At 38.7% G+C, this 23,741-nt stretch overlaps 1 protein-coding gene across 1 annotated transcript in view; it reads left to right on the forward strand.

Annotated features, from left to right (window-relative positions):
• Nucleotides 1-327: 327 nt before the first annotated feature.
• The window catches only part of LOC149146917 (RNA helicase, ATP-dependent, SK12/DOB1 protein), a 565,347-nt gene continuing 541,933 nt past the window's right edge, over nt 328-23,741 (forward strand). Inside the window, exon 1 of the mRNA XM_089440900.1 lies at nt 328-826. Coding sequence (XP_089297026.1) covers nt 692-826 — 135 coding nt within the window. The 5' untranslated portion in view covers nt 328-691. The remainder of the gene's footprint in view (nt 827-23,741) is intronic.

Here is a 23,741-nt window from a genome sequence, read left to right on the forward strand (position 1 = left end):
CAATACATACATATATGCAACCGTGTTAATAGCAAAAGGAATATATACATATATGCAACTATGTTAATAGCAAAAGGTAAACATCAAGAGTATAGCCAAGAGAACCTTGAGTATGTTTGAAATGAAAAATAGACAATGAGAATGTAATAACAAATCAGATGGCAACTCAACAAAAAAGGAAAATAGAAGAATTTAACCAATAAAATCTAAATTTTGACCCACAAACTAGTTTAGACTATTTTTAACCTCATAGAGTTTAAAATTATTTTCTTTATACCACACCTTGTTTTAACACCTGACATATAGTTTGCCCTCCCTTCACAACTCCTGGCACTTTCTTTCTCCTTGACCTATCTTGCCCCGCGAGAATAAGCTTTGCAAGTTTGATCGAACAACTGACATTTGGAACTCTACAGACATCGTAACACTTCCATATTAAACATTGTAAAAGCTTTAGAAAAAATAATGCAACGAAACTGAATGACAGGTTTTCCCACGGTAGAAGAAAAAAGGTACGAGTACAGTGGACTCACAGGACAGAGCTATTTACAAAATAAAAGAAAATCGAACAGACAACAAGACACACATGTTAGACTGGGACGTCCGCGGAGCCAATTCAATGTCTGCATTTAAACTACACATCCATTTTCCCGTATCTTTAAATCTCTGAACATCACAGACTGCGAAGAGAATGGATCGGCTTTTTGCAGCCAACGAATTTCCCTTCAGAGTCGGCTTCACAGGACACAGCGGCCACCTAAGAGTAGAACCTCTTCCTCCTGTTGAGCGCCGAACGCCTCTTAGAAGTCTTCCTGATTTAGTCCTAGTAAGTCAAAATACACATATCCAACCTATTAGTTGATTTCACTTTAATTTGAGTTCATTCGTCTTTTCGCATTCTACAAAGCTTCAAAATTACGTTTGGGGGAAAACGAAGGAAAAAGGAATTTTAAAAAACCTTATGTCAGGGTTTAGTGTCTGGTTAAATTATTTTGAAGGATAAGCCGATGACTGCAAACATGCTTCTATGAGATCATATCGCTTATCAAATTGGTAAAGGAAGTTGCTTTATCATACGTATACTTTAAGTTTGTTATTGTCTTCTTTTTGGGAATGATGTTTTATGCAGGTTTATCATCTTTGAAAAAGTAAACAGCTGAAATTAAGTTCTTTGGTTTAATTCTACCAATCTCCTGGTTTTCACATTTTTCACAACTATTTTTATTATAAAAAGGGTTTCAAGAAACATGTACCGAGGCCCTGCATTGTAAAGAACCGCCTGGTCTAAACATTATATGTTTTTGGAGTTTTTGGTCGGAACCATGTGAATCTTCTTTTGGTCAAATCCAAATTTTTGTTGTTTAAAATTGGTTTTTATTGTACATATAGATTTAGCACCCTGAAAAACCTGGGGCACTTTTTTTAGAGGCACTCGAATTGCGAAAAGTTCACCTGGGTCTTTTCAGGGGCACTCGAATTGTGAAAAGTTCACAACTTAAACTTGTGATTCCAACAAATCTCTCTACAACCAGATCCTGGACAAATTAGACGGGAAAATATGCCAAAAAACCTCCCAAACAACTTAAATTTGTGATTCCAACAAATCTCTCTACAACCAGATCCTGGATAAATTAGACGGGAAAATATGCCAAAAACCCTCCCAAACAAATAACAAATAGACTACGATGTAAATAACGGTCTTACTGGCCGGGATATATATTTTTAACCACATTCCATTCTGGTGGGGTAGACAGTAGATTGTAATAGGATTGGAACGTTGCAGGATGTCTTGACCATATATATATATATATATGGTACTCAAATGAGGGTTTACTTTTTGTAGACTGTTTTCGAGCGTAAATGCCAAATGTATTGATTATAATTCTGTGTGGTTTTATTTAATTGGAAAGTTTACATGCTTTATGACAACCGCATCTGGCAAAATAATTTCAAACTGGTTGTTCAATTTCAAGTTATGCATAGGTACAATTTGTAAGCTGCAGGTACAGGATGCCCCTCCTCGTTTTATATATTATATATTCACGCACCAAGGACACCTTGGGGACATTATGTTGGAACTTGGGCGTAATTATGATCAAGGTTTTGTGATTTTCAATCAAAATCAAAATAAGGGTTTTGTGTTTGGCACAATTAGCATTTAAGCCGATTGTTTTCTTGTTTCAAAACCATTATTTGAATCTAAGAAGAATGTTGCCACAATTATGACACTGCTACCGGCTTGTGGGCAAAAAAATGCTATAATAAAAGTTTTTGAATATTAAATTGCTGTTTATGATATGGAAGAATCTTTGGGAACATGCTATTATTTATTAGAATGCGTTAGGTTTTCTGATTTGAAAAATACACTTATGTTCTGCCCTTGACTAACCAAACCTGTATCATGGATGTAGCATTGAGCTGCGGGTCATTTGTTGGATATTAATAAAATTATCTTATCGTATCTCATTACAACACCTTTATTTTTTTTTATTTTTTTGGACTTGGGTTCAAGTAGCATGCTTCAAAATTAGTGGCACAGTTGGGGACGCTATGAGTCTGATTGTCCAGTATCCTGAAGTCTGCAGACCAAATGCAGTGGTCTGCAATGATTTGGGTAACACAAATAGACAGATTAAAAAAATCAAATTGCATATCACAAGGGAGTAGATCTAGTCATTCTTATCAACAGAAATCGACATGTGTAGATTTACTGGCTGTCCTGTGGCATTCTATTTTTCCTCTTAGCCAACTCTCTACAGCTCAAGTTTCTAGCTCAGCTCAAGTTTCTAGCTCTTAGGATTGACTGTGGACTTGAAAACTCAACTGAAATGACAACAATCCTATTTATTTCCTTTGCTCACTGACTATCTAACTTCTTTGACTCTTCATTATCCTCTTGCATCTCTGTATCCAATATGGCTTGTGAGCATCCTCCGGAACTTTTCAGATCCATTCCCGTGGCTTTAGCTTCTACTGCAATGTCCCTTCAGCTTTCTTTAGCACTTCAGATTTGTGGCTGTCATTTCACTGTTCAGCATGACTCTTCAGCTTCCATTAGCACATGCTGTCATGCCCCTTAACCACACTTAGCTCTCCTAACGATTGTGGCACTTTCTTCTTTGATGCACATTCCTTTTGCACATACTCTTTGTCACTTGTGCTTTCATTGGGCTCACCGTCACTTGTGCTTTCATTGGGCTCACCATGCGCATGCGCATTCTCTATCTTGTAATATCCCTCCTCTTAATAATTAATAATAAATAATAAAAATAATAAATAATACAAAAATAATAATTAATAATAGAAATAATAAATAAATCACTTAATAACAAATAATAGAAATAATAAATAATAAATGTTAAATAATAAATAATATTAAAAATATATACAAAGAAAATAAATAAAAATAGTAATAACCATACTAAAGCTCTAAATAAGAATAAATAGAAATAAAACAAGAAAACTATCAAAAAGAAAGAAATAAAACATGAAAAGCTAAAAATCAAAAGAAAAGTAAAGAAATAAAACAAGAAAACTAAAATCAAAAGAAAGTTGCATGTAGACACATGGAGTGTGTGCATGTGGTTCCCCTTCCAATGTTGTTCTATTTAATAGATGGTGAGGAAGATGAGAGGCATTCTTGTATTCCCTCATTCCAAGATTCTATCTTTCATTCTCTTGGGAAAATGGTGTTCTAAGACTTAGGAGTCACTGACAGTAGTTCGTTGATGAGTGGATTGAGCAACATGATTGGTAAGGGTCATAATGATGACCTACAAAATTGAAGTGTCAACATAGGAATTTGTGAATACTTGTAATTGGTGAGAAATGACAAGCGATAAAGTAGGTGGATTAATGAGAAAACATTGAACATGAAGCATAAGAACATATGTTGTTGGAAATTCTAAATGATACTTCAATAAGAATATGCACAAATTAAAAAACAAAAAAGGTGAAATCAAGTGGTATTGAGATGAGAACTTGATGAAATAAGTAGGTGTTTGAGGATGTATAATGGATAAGCAAAATATGAATAGTGAACATGGAATTTTAATTTTGGTGTTGAAGATTTAAAAACATCTTAATGATGAATTTCACTAAATTTCATTGAGAAAGAAGAATACATGGCTAAAAGTTAGTGATCATTTAAAATTTAAGATGTACTTATATGAGTATACATACAGTGTAAATAGTTAACTTCCTAATAGAAAGAACAAGAAATGATTATTAAAAATTAATTGGTACCTTGATGAAAAAATGACACTAATAGTACTCATGAAATAACATAGATCCTAGAAGGATGTTGAATAATCTTAATGCATAGTTAGTAATCATTGTTTATATAAGTAAATGAAATTGATTTTTCTGATGAATCATGATAAGAGTGCTTATAGACTATTATTCTATATTTGATAAGTATTGAGATGTTTCTCATATTGATGATGGTTCATGATATGATGGTATAAAGGTGATCATGCACATGTGGTTCATATTTATATAGTTGTTACAATAGTGATGATGTATCCTTAGGAGGATGATGATATGCATAGGCATTATGATGTTAGGTCAAGGTATATTGACATACATGATGATAGGTATTTAATGTTGAATACTCATGATGGATATGATATGCATAAACATGGCATAGGAATTATGATGCTATAATATGAGGTTTATTGACATGTGGTTCATTTATTATGTGAAATCATGATATGTCTTTGATGCAAATATGTTGATGTTATAACTTATGATGGTGTTTCATGAGGTGAAGCATGTGATTGTTGCATACGAATTTATGACATGCATGAGCATGCAGTTCGTTATTATTCATAATGTTGTGATTAACAATGATGAATGTTACATGATGACATGCAAGACTTGGCATGTGGATTATTTTCTATGATACTATGATGGTATAGCTAATGCATTGGGTGCATGTTGAGGTGTGATGATTGACAGTGACTCCAAGAGGGCCGGTTTATTTGATGATCTCGTGTGAGCCCATATGCACGAGGGAGAATAAGTAACACCATATGGGTTGGGGACAAAACTCAATCAACACTACATATGCCAGTGGTTCCTTTGTCTTGTGTATAGCTCTTGAAGTGCTATGGGACCATCTTGAGGAGGCCAAGTGCCTGATATTCTAGGTTAGGTCCCTGTTATTGGATTGGGATGCCGAAGTCTGGAAGGGATGTAAAGGACTTCGATGCCTGGGGCTGTGCACCTTAGTAGTTGTGGAGGGAGTGGGCCAGCCTTGCGAGATGCTCGGGGTCATTGAGTACCGGACCGGATGCCTGCCTTGGGGCAGATGAGGTCTGAGTCAGGCGCGAGCCTTGGGGCTAGCGTTGGACTAGGATACAGACCGGGTCAGGCTTATGCCTGGTGCCGAAAGTGGGAAAAAGGACAGAGATTCCTTGAGATTTCCCGGGTTGTTGGTGACTTTCGATGCCTGCTGGTTATAATAGTTCAGCAGAGGGTGTTGGCAACATGAAGTAAATAAAATAATAAATAATAAAAATAATAAATAATAAAAATAATAAATAATTTAACTTAACTTCGGGACGAAGTTCTTTAAAGTGGGAGAGTATGTAATATCCCTCCCCTTAATAATAAATAATAAATAATAAATAATAATAAATAATAATAAATAATAAAAATAATAATTAATAATAGAAATAATAAATAAATCACTTAATAACAAATAATAAAAATAATAAATAATAAATGTTAAATAATAAATGATATTAAAAATATATACAAAGAAAATAAATAAAAATAGTAATAACCATACTAAAGCTCTAAATAAGAATAAATAGAAATAAAACAAGAAAACTATCAAAAAGAAGGAAATAAAACATGAAAAGCTAAAAATCAAAAGAAAAGTAAAGAAATAAAACAAGAAAGCTAAAATCAAAAGAAAGTTGCATGTAGACACATGGAGTGTGTGCATGTGGTTCCCCTTCCAATGTTGTTCTATTTAATAGATGGTGAGGAAGATGAGAGGCATTCTTGTATTCCTTCATTCCAAGATTCTATATTTCATTCTCTTGGGAGAATGGTGTTCTAAGACTTAGGAGTCACTGGCAGTAGTCCGTTGATTGAGGGCTCGGGGGTGGCCAGTTGTAGCAAATCCTTGTACAATTGAGCCTATGGTTGGGTGGAGAGTCGTCCCCAAAACCTTGTTGTCATCTGACAGACATCGATCACAGGTAATATAGGTATGTGCTTATTTGTTTGATTCTGATTTTAATTAGGAAATTAACTTTATATTTACTTTGGACTGTTACATATCTTGCATGCTCCTGTTGCACTAGGAATGAACTTAGAAGTTCTCATGTTCTCTTCCTTCTCCTATTGTGCATTTCCTGTCTCCATGCTTAAATTGTGCTTTGCACTTTTCCCCTGTTGTGCTCATCTATTAAATGCCCATTTGTGTTGTGCTTACCTATATCACGCTTGTTTGTGCCATGCCCACCTATTGTTCTTGTGTACTTCGCTATTTCAAAGGCATTGGTTAGGGGCGTCTATTTTTCCAAATTCACCTAGGAATTGTTCTTGACCCTTCATGACATTCCATTCTGGTACCTTAATGGACAACTTAATACTCCATCAACCTCACTAGTAAACCAATGGCTACTTGGCTATTTTTTTCAATTTCAAATTTTGGAGGTTAAAAGTAACATTTGATTACTCCTAGAGTTGCAATAAGTCCTTTTTCAACTATGACGACTTTAGTGCAAATTTGGCCTTAGACTCAATGAATGACTTGGCCAAACAAAAAATACAAAGAGTATTCAAAATTTAATGAAAAAATACATTTATTGTTAATTTAAGAGCTATATAGTTCTCTGTTGTAGATAATTGCATTTTTAAACTTTTTCAACAATTTTCACATTTCAGTCACCCCATATCTTCATAAACAATCATATAGAGAGAACATCAACATAAACAATGTAGTGGAACAGTGAGGAACATTAGAACAAAACAATACAAAATAGAGACACTAGGATTTAGGTCAGAGACCAGGGCAAAACCCCACAAGGGGGAAGACCCAAAAATCAATTCTTTTTCTTTAGATATTCATCAAATGTTCAACTGAGATACAACGTATAATAATGATGAGACACAAGTCTTTCGACACCAAACACATTAGGCCTCCTAGGGCTTGTTACCCATTTTATGGGTGATATCCTTAGGAGATTTTTTTTTCCAAGATGGTTCTCAGTCGGTAGCCAGTAGCCCATTGCAGCCACCAACTAGCTCGTTGTGCCACTTCTCCACCACCTGAGCCAGCCATGTGGTGTTGGCATTATGATACAAGTGTTGTCCTTGATGGCAACTCACTCAGAGGTATGGTACAGGTGATGGTAACTCAATCAGAGGACAGATCTCAGTACAGCAGGTCAAGAGAAAGATATACGTAGGTTCATCGTGACCAAGCCGCGTATACACGCGGGTTAGACGTTCCAAAGACGCGTATGCGTATACACGCACTTTCACGCAAGGAAAAGCGCGTACATGTGGGAAAGCTATTTTTGGGCCCATGGTATTTAGACCTATGGTTTTGGTCCTTGGTATTGCGTCCGAAGTGTTGAACCCAGGTATTGGGTCCCTAGTATTGTTTTTACATGGTTTTGGACCATGGTATTGAGAGAAGCCTAAACCTATATAAGGAGAAGATCATTAGGCAAAGGGAGGAAAAGGAATGCATGTCTGACGAAGTGTGAAGATCTAGTATGCTGGTTATGGGTTTGTGATGCTTGGCTCAAGTTGGAAAGGTCAGCGAAGGTATAAGTAATTATCTTTAGATCTGTACGCGGGTTGTCTCTGGTGAAAGCGCGTATACACGCGGTTTTGATATAGTCAAGTAGCGTATACATTATGAGATTTGGTGTTTCAGGTTGCTGTTGGTTCTAGTGGTTGTTGTAGAGTTCTGGGCTCTGGTCTGTGTTCTGGTAACTGTGTTTTGATGACAGGGTTTTAGTGATTCAGTATTGGGTGATTTAGAGATTTATGATGCAGGTATAAGTTGATGATTGTTTTGTGTTTATGGATCCAGTCTGAAAATTGATGAAAGGTGGTCCTTGGAAGAAAAAGAAGGTTGTAGCCTTCTGTAGGTCAGCACCTACGTACTAGTATTTCAGCTAGTACAAGAGCTAAGGGGGTTGTAGCTCCCTTCCAGAAGAAGCTGGAAAACGAGAGAGGGTTGTAGCCCTCTGCAGGTTGCAGCCTGCGTGCTGGTAAAGGACTGCACCAGTACATTGTAAAAGAAGTTTCTTATTAAAGGAAGATAGAAACAAATTGCAGCAGGTGGTTTTCACCCACATTGGGTTTCCACCTTATATCATGGTGTTCATGTGTGCTCTTTATGTGTGATGATCTGTTCTGTTTACTGTTCATATGGTTAATAACATTCTGATGCATTCACTGAAGATGAACTAACTAAATCATAAAGTTACTGGATGTACACTAGTTGTATTTAACACAGTTCCGTATATACGCGGGTATCCTTAACTGAAGTAACGTATATGAATCTAAGTATGGAAATGAAAAAGTTTTATTGATTTAATAATACTGATTCACCACCACCTCTCAGTGTTATTTCCAACATGTGGTCCCTCACCCATTTGCCATGATCGTATGTTTGAAGGTGGACCTCCCGAACCTAAAGGTATCCCTTGTCATTTGGTAATTGAGTATTGTTGATCTGTGGTAGCATCGGATGTGCTCTAGCTATGAAAATTGGTGGAGAGGCTAAAGCACATGAGATCTCCAAGATCCATAAATGGTTTGGGGAAATTCCACCCAGTTAGAGAGATATTAAAATAATTAATATTTTCAATGGAGTTCCTAAGTCTAAACTTAGGAAAATTAATGTAGTAATGGGTATTAATATAACACTGGGTGAGGATGTTTTAAATGACATGGATCAAACCAAATTTAATCTTAGCCGTTGATTAGAGACTTAATCTCGGCCGTTGAAGACTCAACAGGAAAAGTATAAGAGGAGGCTTGAGGGTCAGTTGGAGACACACCAAGATTGATAAGTCAGTTTGATTTTCTAGAGCGGGTTTGCTGAGAAAATTCGAACAAGTAATATGAGTTGCAATGAGGGGTAGTGAGTACATAGTAGAGAGGCAGAGAGAGTGTTGGAGGGTTGGCGCAGTGACTGAGGAGGCTATGCAGAAGCCGTAGGAGCCACGCAGAGGCAACTAGAGACTGTGCAGAGGCTAAGGGGCTTGCGTGGGTGATGCAGAAGGCCAGAGAGCTGATGCAGAGAGGCAGAAGGCTGACGCAGGGGGTTCCAGAGCTATGCAGAGGCTAGCAGGGTTGACGCAGAGCCTTGGAGAAGCGCCGAAAGGATTTTCGTGGGGCAGACTAGTGCTGAGAAGCTGAATATCTGCTTTCGAGAAGACGCATTACTATTGTGTAAAAATCTCTGCTGGGTGAGCCAGTTTGGCACCCTAGTTGTACTCAAGAAATCTGCATAATAATAAAATCCTCAGAGCTGCTGCATCGGTTTTCCTGCATTGGGTTTTTTCGGGGACGATTGTCCAAAAATAATGGTGTCCTTTGTGTGTTTGTCTAGTATTTCAGTTGCTGATCTATATATGAGTTAAGGCTGCATTTGTGTTTATTTTCAGTATTTATATGAATAAATAACTTGTTAAGGAATAAACAAGTAGGTGAAATAAACCAGATGATGCAGTAGGGATTCTAATGGGTAAGATTTAGAAATTTCAACATTGTATCAGAGCATTGCAGATCACAGGAGAATTGAAGGCACCAACAAATATCGGAAATTTGCAGTAGTAGCAGTTGCCCCGAGAGATAGGGCTGCTCCTATGCAGAAGTCAACAAAGGAGTGACGCATAGGGCCTGCGTCATCATTTCGAGCCAGAGAAAGAGCTAGCGCAGAGGCAGAAAAGGCTCACGAAGAGCCACGCCATCCTACTCAACTAGGTAGGGTTGACGCAGTTGGCCAGAGGAGCGATTCAGCCTTTTGCCGGGATTGTGTAGAGCTGGAAGGCTCAGTTTCTTCAGTTGCTGGGGCTTAGGGAGTTGTGGGTAGAGTGTGGATTGGGAAGCTGGTGGGTTGCTGGTTCTGTTGGAGCAAAACAATACCTAACGGGACAGAACCAAGGTAGAGGGAGTCGCTGCCTTGACAGATTTCTAGCCAAGAAATCCAGATCCGAGTTGTAGTTGCAAAGAGGATTGGAGAGGAGTGGTTCGACAATTGGTGGGAAGATTTCTAGCAAGGAAATTAGGACTTAGAGGGAGATTTCCAGGAGGGAAGTCGAAACTCAGAGGGAGTCCAGAAGAAGAGCGGAGATGGCAGTGAATGAACTGAGGGATCAGGACAGGTTGGACGGGGCTTCCAACTTTGTCATCTGGAAGGCCAGGATCCTGTCAGTCCTGGATAGACATCGCATCAAGGGCTTCGCCTTGAGAATCGTGGCTATCCCAATCGACCTAGCTGATAATGAAAAATATGAGGATGCGATGGCGAGGGCAAAGTGCATAATCCTTGATGGGGTCAAGGATCATGTCGTACCACATATTGCTGAAAAGAACACAACAAAGGAGATGTGGGATACTTTGACGACATTGTATCAGGGCACTTCCGTGCAGCGGAAGATGCTATTGGAGAATCAGCTGCAGTCGTATCAGATGCAGAAGGGGGAGTAGATAGATTTATACCTCCTTAGATTGCAGGAGATTGGGACCAACTTACTTCCATAGGAGCCACGCCGATTAGGAGTTCATGGTGAGGACCGCTCTGAATTCTGTCTTTGAGGAGTGGGAGACATTTGTCCAAAGCATTTTGGGTAGAGCTAATCTTCTAGGATGGGAAGAGATGTGGGCAGCTCTTCGCCAAGAAGAGATCAGACGGTTGACCAAGGCAGGGAGCAGTGGAAAAAGAGGTCGAATCAAGAAAGAGGAGGAGGAGGATACGACACTAGCATCTACGGGACAACAGGGGAAGAGGAAGAAGAAGGATATCTCCAAGGTGAAGTGCTTCCATTGTGGGGAGCTAGGTCATTATGCAACCTAGTGTCCCAGGAAGAAGAATAAGGGAGAGGCTTCTGACTCCAAGGCAACTTTGGCTAAGGCAGAGAAAGTACTCGAGACTGATGGCGACTGTGCCATGAGTGCTCATGCACCTCTAGAGAAGGGGTGGGGTGACACCGAGCTGTAATTAAAAGGACTATAGAAGATGTAAGGGTAGGATCCTTGAGGTGCCCAAAGTCTGGATCATATCCAACTATGAGAGCCCCGAATGATAGTAGCAGGATGACGGATGTCGGTAGAAGAAAGATGTGATGGAGCAACAAGATAGTGATAGAGTGCAGAGGTCTGTAGCAGTGCAGTGGGGGTTGCAGCAGTGTGAGAGGCACATAGGTGTTTGCAGCAGTGCGAGAGGCACAGAGGTGGTTGCAGCAGTGCGAGAGGCACAGAGGTGGTTGCAGCAGCGCAGAGGCAGCAGAGGGAGCACAGGATAGCAGCAGAGGTAGCTTCAGCATCAGGAGGCTTCTGGACTGACAAGGATGTCAGAATTTGGGTAGATCAATTACTTACTTCTTGGTAACTGAGTTGCAGTTAGCAGTGGTAGTGCTATGGGGAGCATGATGCAACATATTGAGAGCGAGCTGCAGTACAGATGTAGCACTGGCAGTGGCAGGGTCACGGGCAGTAGTACAAGAAGCAATAGTCCAGTGGATGTTGGGAAGCAGGCCAAGCATCAACACAGTGTGGAAAGATCAGTGTGATGTTCAGTGGTGGAACATTACTAGAGCACATTCCTCGCTAAGAGGGAGTGTTGATTTGTGGTAGCATCAAATGTGCTCTCGCCATGAAAATTGGTGGAGAGGCTAAAGCACATGAGATCTCCAAGACCCAAAAATAGTTTGGGGAAATTCCACCCGTTTAGAGAGATATTAAAATAATTAATATTTTTAATGGAGTTCCTAAAGTCTAAACTTAGGAAAATTAAAATATTAATGGGTATTAATATAAACTAGGTGAGAATGTTCTAAATGACATGGATCAAGCCAAATCTAATCTTAACCGTTGATTAGAGACTTAATCTTAGCTGTTGAAGACTCAACAGGAAAAGTATAAGAGGAGGCTTGAGGGTTAGTTGGAGACACACCAAGATTGATCATTCAGTTCGATTTTCTGGAGTGGGGTTTGTTGAGAAAATTCGAACAAGTGATTTGAGTTGCAGCGAGGGGTAATGAGTACATAGCAGAGAGGTAGAGATAGTGCCAGAGGGTCAGCGCAGTGATTGAGGAGGCTACGCAAAGGTAGCAAGAGCCATGTAGAGGCAGCTAGAGACTGTGCAGAGGCTGAGGGGCCTGCGTGGGTGACACAGAAGGCCAAAGAGCTGATGCAGAGAGGCAAAAGGCTGACGCAGGGGGTTCCAGAGCTACGCAGAGGCTAGCAGGGCTGACGCAGAGCCTTGGAGAAGCACTGAAAGGATTTTCGTGGGGGCAGACTAGTGCTGAGAAGCTGAATATCTGCTTCTCAGAAGAGGTATTACTGTCGTGTAAAAATCTTTGTTGGGTGAGCCGGTTTGGCGCCCTAGTTGTACTCAAGAAATCTGCATAATAATAAAACTCTCAGAACTGCTGCACCGGTTTTCCCACATTAGGTTTTTCTGGGGACGATTGTCCAAAAATAATGGTGTCCCTTGTGTGTTTGTCTAGCATTTCAGTTGCTGATATGTATACGAGTTAAGGCTGCATTTGTGTTTATTTTCAGTATTTATATGAATAAATAACTTGTTAAGGAATAAACAAGTAGGTGAAATAAATCAGATAGTGCAGTAGTAGGGATTTCTAATGGGTAACATTTAGAAATTTCAACAAGTATTGTAGTTTGCTTATCATGGACACTTTTGGGCAGGTATTAATGGGGGGATTCAATGGAAAGAATGGGCTAGGTCTGTTCCCTTGCCCCTAGCCCCCCTTTTGGATGTTAACCTTGGATTCTAGTCCCGTGGGATTTATTTTACTGACCCTTCGGCTTTAGGGATGGTATTACATGGGAAACCCTGATTTTGGTTGCGTGGTCCCGCTCCCTCATCCACATATATTACTCCCCTTCCACTCATTATAACCCCTTTCATCATTTCTCCCACTTGGGTCCACATTCCTCCACTAGGTCCACATAGGGTCAACTTTCCCCTCCCCCTTGCCAACACCTTGGTTCAGGCCCATAATGATGTCTTGTAGGGTGATGTAGCTAAAAAGAAAAGTAAAAGCATAATTGGCCACATTCAATAGGAAATGTACCACAAAATGCAAAATATGGTCGGGACAAACACATTTAGCACGTGAGCAAAAGCCAATACATGAGCTCTACCCCATCATCATGGCCATCACCTTGGTTCCTACAGGCCCTATATGAGCCTCCCTTATCATTTAGGAACCCATGATTGTCCCAACCCTTGGTGGGAAATGAACCACCCTACCTTAAAGGGGGTATCCACTGCTATATCTCACACATCATGCTCTTACCCCTTGAGCCCTGAGTAGTCAAGTAAAGAAAAATCATAAAAGGAAAAAGGCATATAAAGAAGAATGGAAAAATCAAGGTTGGGTCACCTTATGTACCACGATTGCTACCTCCTATTCATTATATACCCAAGTGTGGGCTTCCCTTTTATTATCTACCCTTGTACCCTAGCATGTGGTCAAGGGTTGCCCCTTTCATCCCATACTCCATTCATCTTTTTATCACATACCACCACCTTTTGAAGGGTGTACTTTGGACATACTATCCCCCTTTATAAGTAGAAACCACCAAATAGGATACTTGTTCAACCCCATTTAGAGCTTGGAGACATTGGCACGTGCTAAAGCCCATTATGGAAGGGTAGGCCATTATGAAGTCCCCACCTGTTGTTCGTGGTTTGTAAGCTCTTTTACTTGATTTCCTTGATGACTTGTATTGGAAGGCTAGGGGACGCATTAGATCTTATGGAGGATTGCAGATGGTCTCCATCTTGGGTTTGGTTTCCCTATACGGGGCCCTAACCCTCAGAGGGCTACATTGGCACATGTAGGGTGTGTGTTGAGAGCCATGGGCTTCCACAGTAGTAGACAACACTCCATGGATCGCCATAAATGTTCAGAGATTGTCCGCAATTCACCTATTGGATGAGGAAGATGCACCTAGTTCACCTTTGCCCAACCAACCCCACAGTTGTACCATGCACTTGGTAGATGACCCAGGACATGTATGCTAATGTGGCATCACTTACACCATCATTTGAGCTCTTATATATGGTCTTCATGCATCTTTGACTTACTTGGAGACCCATGAGGTCACTTGTGTGCCCTCACAACCATTGGGAGCACCACATGTATATTATGTGGAGAACAAGGGGCCAACCCATTGTCCATTTCTTTTGTAAGTCTAATTCGTCATTGTGGCACTTATGGACTTCATCAGGCCCTCAGAGAGCCCAACAACATGCGTTATTGATTATTAGACCTTTTGGGAGGCTTATTATTTTGTTTATGAGCTAGTTTGGTGGGTTTGTTAGTAATAGATAGTTATTTGCACATTATTTTAGTTGATGGGCTAATGTAGGCTCAAATTAGGTAATTTGAACTCCTAATGAGTGTATAAAGAGGAGAGACATGATTTCACTTTGTATCATCACTTGGATTGGATCATTCTCTCTCTTGAGAATTTCACATTTCTTTCTTGGAGGACAAATTGGAGCATGGATGAATTTTGATGTTTGGATTGGACTTTCTTATCTTGGAGCTTCTTTATTGGCAAATGTATTGATGGTTGGATATATTCTCTTACATGTAAGTACGATATTGATGCTATTTTCTTTTACTTTGTCACATACATTGATCATGGGATTTTTGCTATTTTAGGGCTAATTGCTGCATGCATTTACTGCTTCATTGTGGAATTATGTTTCTATATAGCATATCTCTATGTATGGGCCATGTTTGTTGAACGAATTGTCCTAGAGATCGAAGTTATCTTGATAAGCCATCTTCATTTGCAAGTGAAGTATAAACGCTTTAAGGTCACTTTCCTTTTTGCCCTAACGTTGGATGAAGTTGCCCTTAAAAGCCTCCTTGAACTAGAAACAAGATCCATTCTCATAATTCTTCTTGACTCCATATCCCCAAAGGAATTAGGCACTGATCCACCATAAGGTGATCAGCTTAAAACCTTTTTCTTCACCTTGTTCCCCTCTTTTCTAGGCTTAGCCATGTTGAGTCACCTAGGGCATAACTTTTTTGACAAAGTAGCGATAGAAAAAGTTCGATCTCCTAGCCTCTATTGCGTTGGTGTGTCCTCAAGGTCTCGTCCAAATTCGAAGAAATTCTAACAGTAGGATTGTGAGATATCCCAAGCCCTGGCTCTGAGATCAAACTTTGCCCTGGTGTTCCCTAGGCCAATACCTCATATGATCAATTTGACACCTTTAAGTGGAAATTCTTGTTTTGATCCTTTCCCCTTCCTTGTTTAGGTTGAGATCATCATTGGTTGCTAAACTCCCTCCCCTTAACCTAGGCTGGGTCCCGTTTACCCTGCCGCCTACACCTACCTACAAGTCAGTGAGAAAAGCCTTCAACCCCACAAGGTGTGGTTGGTGGCAAGGAACTCAGAGAAGGGGTTGTCACACGAAATCCTCTCTCCCTCCGTTTAAGATATCTCCTAGGTTAGATAAGGGGGGTGGTCCCTAATGAAAAGTTAAGTTAAAGAGATGTGAGTTTTTAGGAGAATTGTTAGAGTTAAACAGATTATTTCTTTAAGATTTATAAGCAAAAAACTGATATGAGCAATAACCATCAATACACAAGATAAGTCTGAAATACATAAACAACCAGTGCCTTCAAAGTATTGCTCTTTAAAAATATGAAATTGTATTTGCTTAAAATGAAGTGAAATGCTTTCAAATGGAAAGCCAAAATAATTCTGAAAAGAAGACAAAAATGACATGAAAGAGTCAAATTGATAACCTACAATTAGTGTACAAGAACTAGATCAAGACATGCAAGTAGAACTCCATATTTGTCTAGTTAAAACCATGCTCTAGGTAGCAAATAAAATCCTTGAAAACACAAGATATTGATCAAGAAAAATATTTAATTTAAATTTATGTGATCTAAGTAGGCTAGAGGGAAGGGAAACTCCCTCTTTCAAAATCGTTTGATGAGATCCTTGAGGCAAATCGATTGGGTCCTTTTATTCTTGATCTTGGGAGTTATTTCGTCTATTTGAGAGTTACACCACGCCTAAATAAATCCTTCAACCAAATCTAAAGATCTCTACACACTTGGAAAAAGATGTCAGCAATCATAAAGGGATTAGATTATACAATGGAGTAGAAGGTTAGAGATTTCACCAAAAATCTTTTAGTGCTCCTCTTCCTAGAGTATTTCTCTAACCCAAAAACCATACAAGATAACTTGCATATCTTAATCCAAACAAGTAGCAAAATGATAACTAGCATAATCCAACATACATGTAGAATGTAAAGCACAACAATTGAAATAGCATCACCTCAAGAAATGGAAGGAGAACACCAACACAATAGTACCCCAAAGTCTCTTTTATTATATGAAAGATGAATATAAAATCCAGCAGAGTCTCCACAAGCCCAACAACTCCTTCTAAAGATACAAAAATGAGAGCTCAAGACTCATATAAATAAGAAAATGGGAGATGATGCCAATGGAGAAACCAAGTGATAAGTGTAGCTTGATGACAATCCCAAAGACCAAGTCAAGTTTCAAGGTCAAGTTTCAAGTGGCACTGTGACTGTGAAGCGTGGAAATCAAACTGCTGTGAATACCCTCTACTGGCCTGTGCGTACATCCTCATTGCTGCCATGTGTATAAACGCTGGTGGAATGGGGAGACAACTCCTTAGTTAACTGCTATAAACTCCAATGCAATCCCCACAAAATACGATGTCAAGCTGCCTCTGCATATGAACTCAGCAACATGTATCTCTTGACTGATTTTGTAGGGGGACAAACTCTGACACATGCCGCCCACTAACTTAAATAACACAGCCCCTTCCAAATCTGCGTGTAGTTTGAACTAGCTGTTATGTAGAGGCTTAGGTAGGTATTATGCGTACAGTGTAAAGGATGTGAAGTTGCGTGGAGATATACTCTCAAAACAATAGCAATCAGATCTGCTATTACAAAATTTGAACCATACGTTGATTTCCCTTGCTATAGCGTTGATCTTTAACTGCCAACGTGTACCTAATCTGCCCATACGTGGAGTTGTCTCCTTGATTGGCAGCGTACATATCTCTTCAAAACTCTGCTATGTTATATCATGTTGCTGCGTTGGAGTTTCCCTTGCTGCGTGGAACCTTCTTTTCCCTTTGCGTTGAATCTTTAATGGCATGTGCATAAATCTGTTTTGATTGCCTCCTACGTAGACTATATGATTTGAGGTGGTGTCCAATCCCCACCCACTCTATTAAAGTTTAAACTTCAGACTTATATTCCATCACATTTAATCCATAACATTTGAATTATATCAAGGTGAACTTTTGGCCATACGTATGAATTCAACGTGGGCCCAGTTTGACTTTGACTTGAGTTGTAATTGAGCTACCACCTTTTTGGTGGGTCCCATGTAATTGCCACATCACCTTTGACTCTCTACATAATTTCCATGTCAAAATTTGACTTATTTTTACTTTGGAAAAATTTATAAATTTTTCCAATTATTCATTTTTTTTGAATTTTTTCCTCATTTTTGCCACTAACATTAGGAAAATTGGCTTTAGAGGGACTATAAGTCGTTTTTGACCCCTAAAGTGGGTCCTAGGATAATGTTTTGTCTCTGAGGATGAATTTTGAGTAGTCACACGCCCTAGACATTTCCTAAGACTACTTATTTACGCTATTACATAGAAAATAATTAAAAAATCTTGTTTTGTGGGAACTTTTTAATTATTAAAAAATCCTACTTAGACCTAGCCAAATTCCACAATTTTTTTTGTGTGATTTAGTATGGTAGTATACATCGACTCTAGACACTAAGATGTGTTAGGGGCTCAACCTTCAAACTTTTACCTCGGCTTTGGGGTAAAAATGAGTGAAAAAACCCAAAAAATTATTTGCCTCTGAGAAAAAGGGATAATTAACCGGATAAAAAAAAAGCACTCCAAGGTGTACTCGTTTGCTGATCGAATTCCAACATCCTAGGCCTGTTACAGACTCAAAAACTCATCATTACTAGTATCACTTATTACAATTCCCCGTAGGGTGTGGAATCTAGGTACAAGAAAGATGATGAGAAGATAGAAGTAGAGTTAAAAAGCTTTGTTGACTGATGATATCTGATGGTACAAGTGTCCTCTGGGTCATCCTTGGGCATGGAGTCTTCATATAATCATCAGGTGCCACTCCAGTGGTCAACATTTGGCTCCATATGGGGTGCATGTTAGATACAAAGTGATAGTGTGCAAGAACCTAAAATTTGCATTAACCGACGAAAGACATATATCAACAATATCCATTCAAAATATCATCAAATGAAATAAAGTACAAAAACAAAGAAATGGAAATTTATTCTGAGAGCATAAATGACAATTTATTCATGAAATAAAACTACTTAAACAAGCATGACACAAGATAAAGTTAGAAATATGATACAAAAAGGTGCTCCATGGCATCAAATGTCTTCGGTGAAATCCATCTTGAGACCTGTCTACTCACAGGCAAGTCCATAGGTTTTTTCTTTGATGTGCCTTGCCCATTTCTGACTATCTTGGGATTATGATTTGCCCCAATATTAACATGTTTGTGGCCATCAGATATACTAAACCTCTTTTCCTTTTTCGACTATTGATGCGTTGAGGCTTGATCCTGCTCAAAATTGGTGGTTCATATTTTTGTTTTGTTCTTTTAATTTCTTGATTGGTTAGTTGCGATGGTGATGATGATGCATTTATTTCCAACCCTATTGCTTTGTCTTCAAAATGCTTTGATGGAAGATTTGAAGTACCCAAGCTTTTTGAGCTATGCGTAATCTCTTCGTTTTGAATCTGTTTTGTTAAGGGGGGGAAGAAAATTTGTCAACACTACATCACTTCCTTTCTGGCATGATATATAGATAATCTCATTGTCGGGTTTCCTCAGATCTTCAACATGATATCTTTTTTCTAACTCTCGATCAAGTCTGACAAAGGTATTATCAGGCATGGGGATGGTGGCATATGATAAGTCCATTTGAAGGTTACCACCTAGATCTGATGCCCATTTTCTTGATAGGAGCATTCCCCATGAATCAAGAACATCTATTACAACAATATCCATAGTCATTATTCTATCTGTGTATGCAGCTAGGAAAACTCATAAATATTTAATTATCCCACACACTTCAATTCTTTTAGAATCCATTGAACATATGTTGTGATAGGGCCTAGATGCCCTTAGATTCAGTTTCTCCATGAATTTCTTGGTCATGACATTTGATGGAGCCCCTGAATCAAGCATGAAGTTGTGTAAAAGACGATCATTCACTATTAAAGAAACATAAAATGGTAGATGATCTTCATTCCCCACACAACAGTTCATACTTTTCAATACAATTTCCTCATCTTTTGGTTCGTTACTAGGCTTTTCTTCCCTTTGAGTAACTTCAATGGCACTTAGTAGCTTGGCCCTTTGAGATGGTATCTATAAAAGTTCTGTCACTGGAATAGAAACCTTTGCATTATTCAACCAATTGCCTAGTCAAAATTCAATTCTAAAGTAGGAGGAGAAAAATCTCTGTGATTATTCTGGTCTTGGATATCCCTTTTCCGATAAGTCATCCCTTTGTGTTTTATCATAGCAAGAATCTGTCCAGATGTAGGTTTTTTTCCAAAAATCTTAGTGACTTCGTCAAAATTTGTAATCATATTGTAAACCCCAAGATTATTAGGCCTATGGTCAATCTCTTGATTTCTCTCAATGGTGTATATCTGATCCTCCATGGAGAACATATTGATTTGACCAGTTGCCCCTTCATGTTCATTTCCTAACATGCCACTTTCCATGATTCTCTTCACATATGGGCATGTGGCTTCTTCATGGGACTGATTACATGGCCTACAAAAAGGGGGAATCTGATCTACCATGTTGGTGGATTCCAATGGATTTGGAGGCCTATGCCCTTGTTGAGGGCCATTATTCTTTTGCCATCTATCATTTGGCCTAGGTTGGAATCTTTGCACTTGTGATCTCTCCATGGCCACCAACCTATTTTGCATGACTTGCATTTCTTTAATGTGATTTGCTTCCATGTTGTTGGTGCGCTGAATTAATTCTTTAATAGGATCATGCATAGTCTTTTCCTTGGCCTTGCCTTTGGAATCATTTGATTTTGATGGCCCTCTATTGAAACTAGGAATTTCAGATTTTCCTAATTGCTTTCTAGCCCTTTCTATCTTCAAGGCTTTAGATTGAGCTACACTTAGATTCGTAGGCTCCTTCCTCCTCAACTCATAGGTAGTGTCAAACCCAAAAGCATCTAGATATGAGCATAAAAGAAATTTATTAGGAGGTTTAACAGTAGCAGGCATGCTTTTTACTAATTCATTGAATCTCTTGTTAAACTCCTCCATGGTTTCATTCTCATTTTTCTTCATGTTGTTAATGGCATTGATCAAATGCCTATTTTCCTTCTTCTCTCCAAACTTATCTAAAAAAGTAGTTAGAATGGCTTGTAAAGTTATATGAGTTAGCAGGTTGCTTAGTGAGCCAATCAAGAGCATCCTCTTCTAAAGATAAAACAAAAAGTCTCATCTTCACATCCTCATAGTTAGTAGTGTTACACCATTTAAAGATACAAACATTAAAGTTTTTCACGTGTGATGTAGCACTAATGGCATTGTTACCTTGAAAGGGAGGCAACTTTTCAATAGCCTTGTCAGGGATATTGTGAGGATAGCCATTTATGTTAGTGAAGTCACAAGGAGCAAAAAGATCATTCATGATGTTAGGCTCTACTTATTCTTGAAAAAACAAATGAATATCGGAAATAGCCTCTTGCCCAAGACTGGTAAGAACTCTACTATGAGAAAGTCTATTCAACCTCTCTCTAAAAACCCTTTTACGATCAGGAGAGGGGCTAACTAGACCACTTGAATTTCTCCTAGTAGACACTTGCAAAATTTGGATTGAGTGGAGTCGCCACTTGAGCAAGAATCTAAATCTAAAGTTCAAAAATGCTAAAACCAAAAGGTTAGTCGATTTCCCAGGTATAGGAAAGCTTGTCCCCGGCAACGACACCAAAGATGTTGACCGTGCTGCCTACACCTACCTACAAGTCAGTGAGAAAAGCCTTAAGCCTTCAACCCCACAAGGTGTGGTTGGTGGGAGGGAACTTAGAGAAGGGGTTGTCACACTAAATCCCCTCTCCCTCCGTTTAAGCTATCTCCTAGGTTAGCTAAGGGGGGTGGTCCTTAATGAAAAGTTAAGTTAAAGAGATGTGAGTTTCTAGGAGAATTGTTAGAGTTAAACATATTATTTCTTTAAGATTTATAAGCAAAAAACAGATATGAGCAATAACCATCACTATACAAGATAAGCCTGAAATACATAAACAACCAGTGCCTTCAAAGTATTGCTTTTTAAGAAATGAAATTGTATTTGCTTAAAATGAAGTGAAATGCTTTCAAATGGAAAGCCAAAATAATCTTGAAAAGAAGACAAAGATGACATGAAAGAGTCAAAATGATAATCTACAATTAGTGTATAAGAACTAGATCAAGACATGCAAATAGAACTCCATATTTGTCTAGTTAAAACCATGCTCTAGGTAGCAAATAAAATCCTTGAAAACACAAGATATTGATCAAGAAAAATATTTAATTTAAATTTATGTGATCTTAGTAGGCTAGAGGAAAGGAAACTCCCTCTTTCAAAATCGTTTGATGAGATCCTTGAGGCAAACTGATTGGGTCCTTCTATTCTTGATCTTGGGAGTTATTTCGTTTCTTGGAGAGTTACACCACACCCAAGTAAATCCTTCAACCAAATCTAAAGATCTCTACACACTTGGAAAAAGATGTTAGCAATCATAAAGGGATTAGATTATACAATGGAGGAGAAGGCTAGAGATTTCACCAAAAATCTTCTAGTGCTCCTCTTCCTAGAGTATTTCTCTAACCCAAAAACCATACAAGATAGCTTGCATATGTTAATCCAAACAAGTAGCAAAATGATAACTAACATAATCCAACATACATGTAGAATGTAAAGCACAACAATTGAAATAACATCACCTCAAGAAATGGAAGGAGAACACCAACACAATAGTACCCCAAAGTCTCTTTTATTATATGAAAGATGAATACAAAATCCAGCGGGGTCTCCGAAAACCCAACAACTCCTAAAGATACAAAAATGAGAGCTTAAGACTCATATAAATAAGAAAATGGGAGATGATCCCAATGGAGAAACTAAGGGATAAGTGTAGCTTGATGACAATCCCAAAGGCCAAGTCAAGTTTCAACTGGCAATGTGACTGTGAAGTGTGGAAATTAAACTGCTGTGAATACCCTCTGCTGGCCTGTGCGTACATCCTCACTGCTGCCATGTGTATAAATGCTGGTGGAATGGGGAGACAACTCCTTAGTTAACTGCTGTAAACACCAATGCAATCCCCACAAAATATGATGTCAAGCTGCCTCTGCGTATGAACTCAACAACATGTATCTCTTGACTGATTTTGTAGGGGGACAAACTCTGACACATGCCCCCCACTAATTGAAATAACATATTTCCTTCCAAATCTGCGTGTAGTTTGAACTAGCTGTTACGTAGAGGCTAAGGTAGGTACTTTGCGTACAAGTGTAAAGGATGTGAAGTCGTGTGGGGATATACTCCCAAAATAATAGCAATCAGATCTGCTATTACAAAATCTAAACCATGCGTTGATTTCCCTCTGTAGCATTGATCTTTCACTGCCAACGTGTACCTAATTTGCCCATATGTGGAGTTGTCTCCTTAATTGGCATCGTAAATATCTCTTCAAAAATCTGCTGTGTAATATCATGTTGTTGCGTTGGAGTTTCCCTTGCTACGTGGAACCTTCTTTTCCCTTTGCGTTGAATCTTTAATGGCATGTGCATAAATCTGTTTTGATTGCCTCCTACGTAGACTATATGATTTGAGGTGGCGTCCAATCCCCACCCACTTTATTAAAGTTTAAACTTCAGACTTATATTCCGTCACATTTAATCCATAACATTTGAATTATATCAAGATGAACTTTGGCCATATGTATGAACTCAACGTGGGCCCAGTTTGACTTTGACTTGAGTTGTAATTGAGCTAGCACCTTTTTGGTGGGCCCCATGTAACTGCCACATCACCTTTGACTCTCCATATAATTTCCATGTCAAGATTTGACTTATTTTTACTTTGGAAAAATTTGTAAATTTTTCCAATTATTCATTTTTTTTGAATTTTTTCCTCATTTTTGTCACTAACATTAGGAAAATTGGCTTTTGAGGGACGATAAGTCGTTTTTTTGACCCCAAAAGTGGGTCCTAGGATAATGTTGGGTCTTTGAGGATGAATTTCGAGTAGTCACATGCCCCAGACATTTCCTAAGACTACTTATTTACGCTATTACATAGAAAATAATTAAAAAATTCCGTTTTGTGGGAAATTTTGAATTATTAAAAAATCCTACTTAGATGGAGTCAAATTCCACATTTTTTTTTGTGTGATCTAG

The sequence above is a fragment of the Pinus tabuliformis genome, chromosome 9 (assembly GCF_031772625.1).
Source record: "Pinus tabuliformis cultivar Carrire ecotype Pingquan chromosome 9, CPIR1, whole genome shotgun sequence".
NCBI lineage: Eukaryota > Viridiplantae > Streptophyta > Pinopsida > Pinales > Pinaceae > Pinus > Pinus tabuliformis.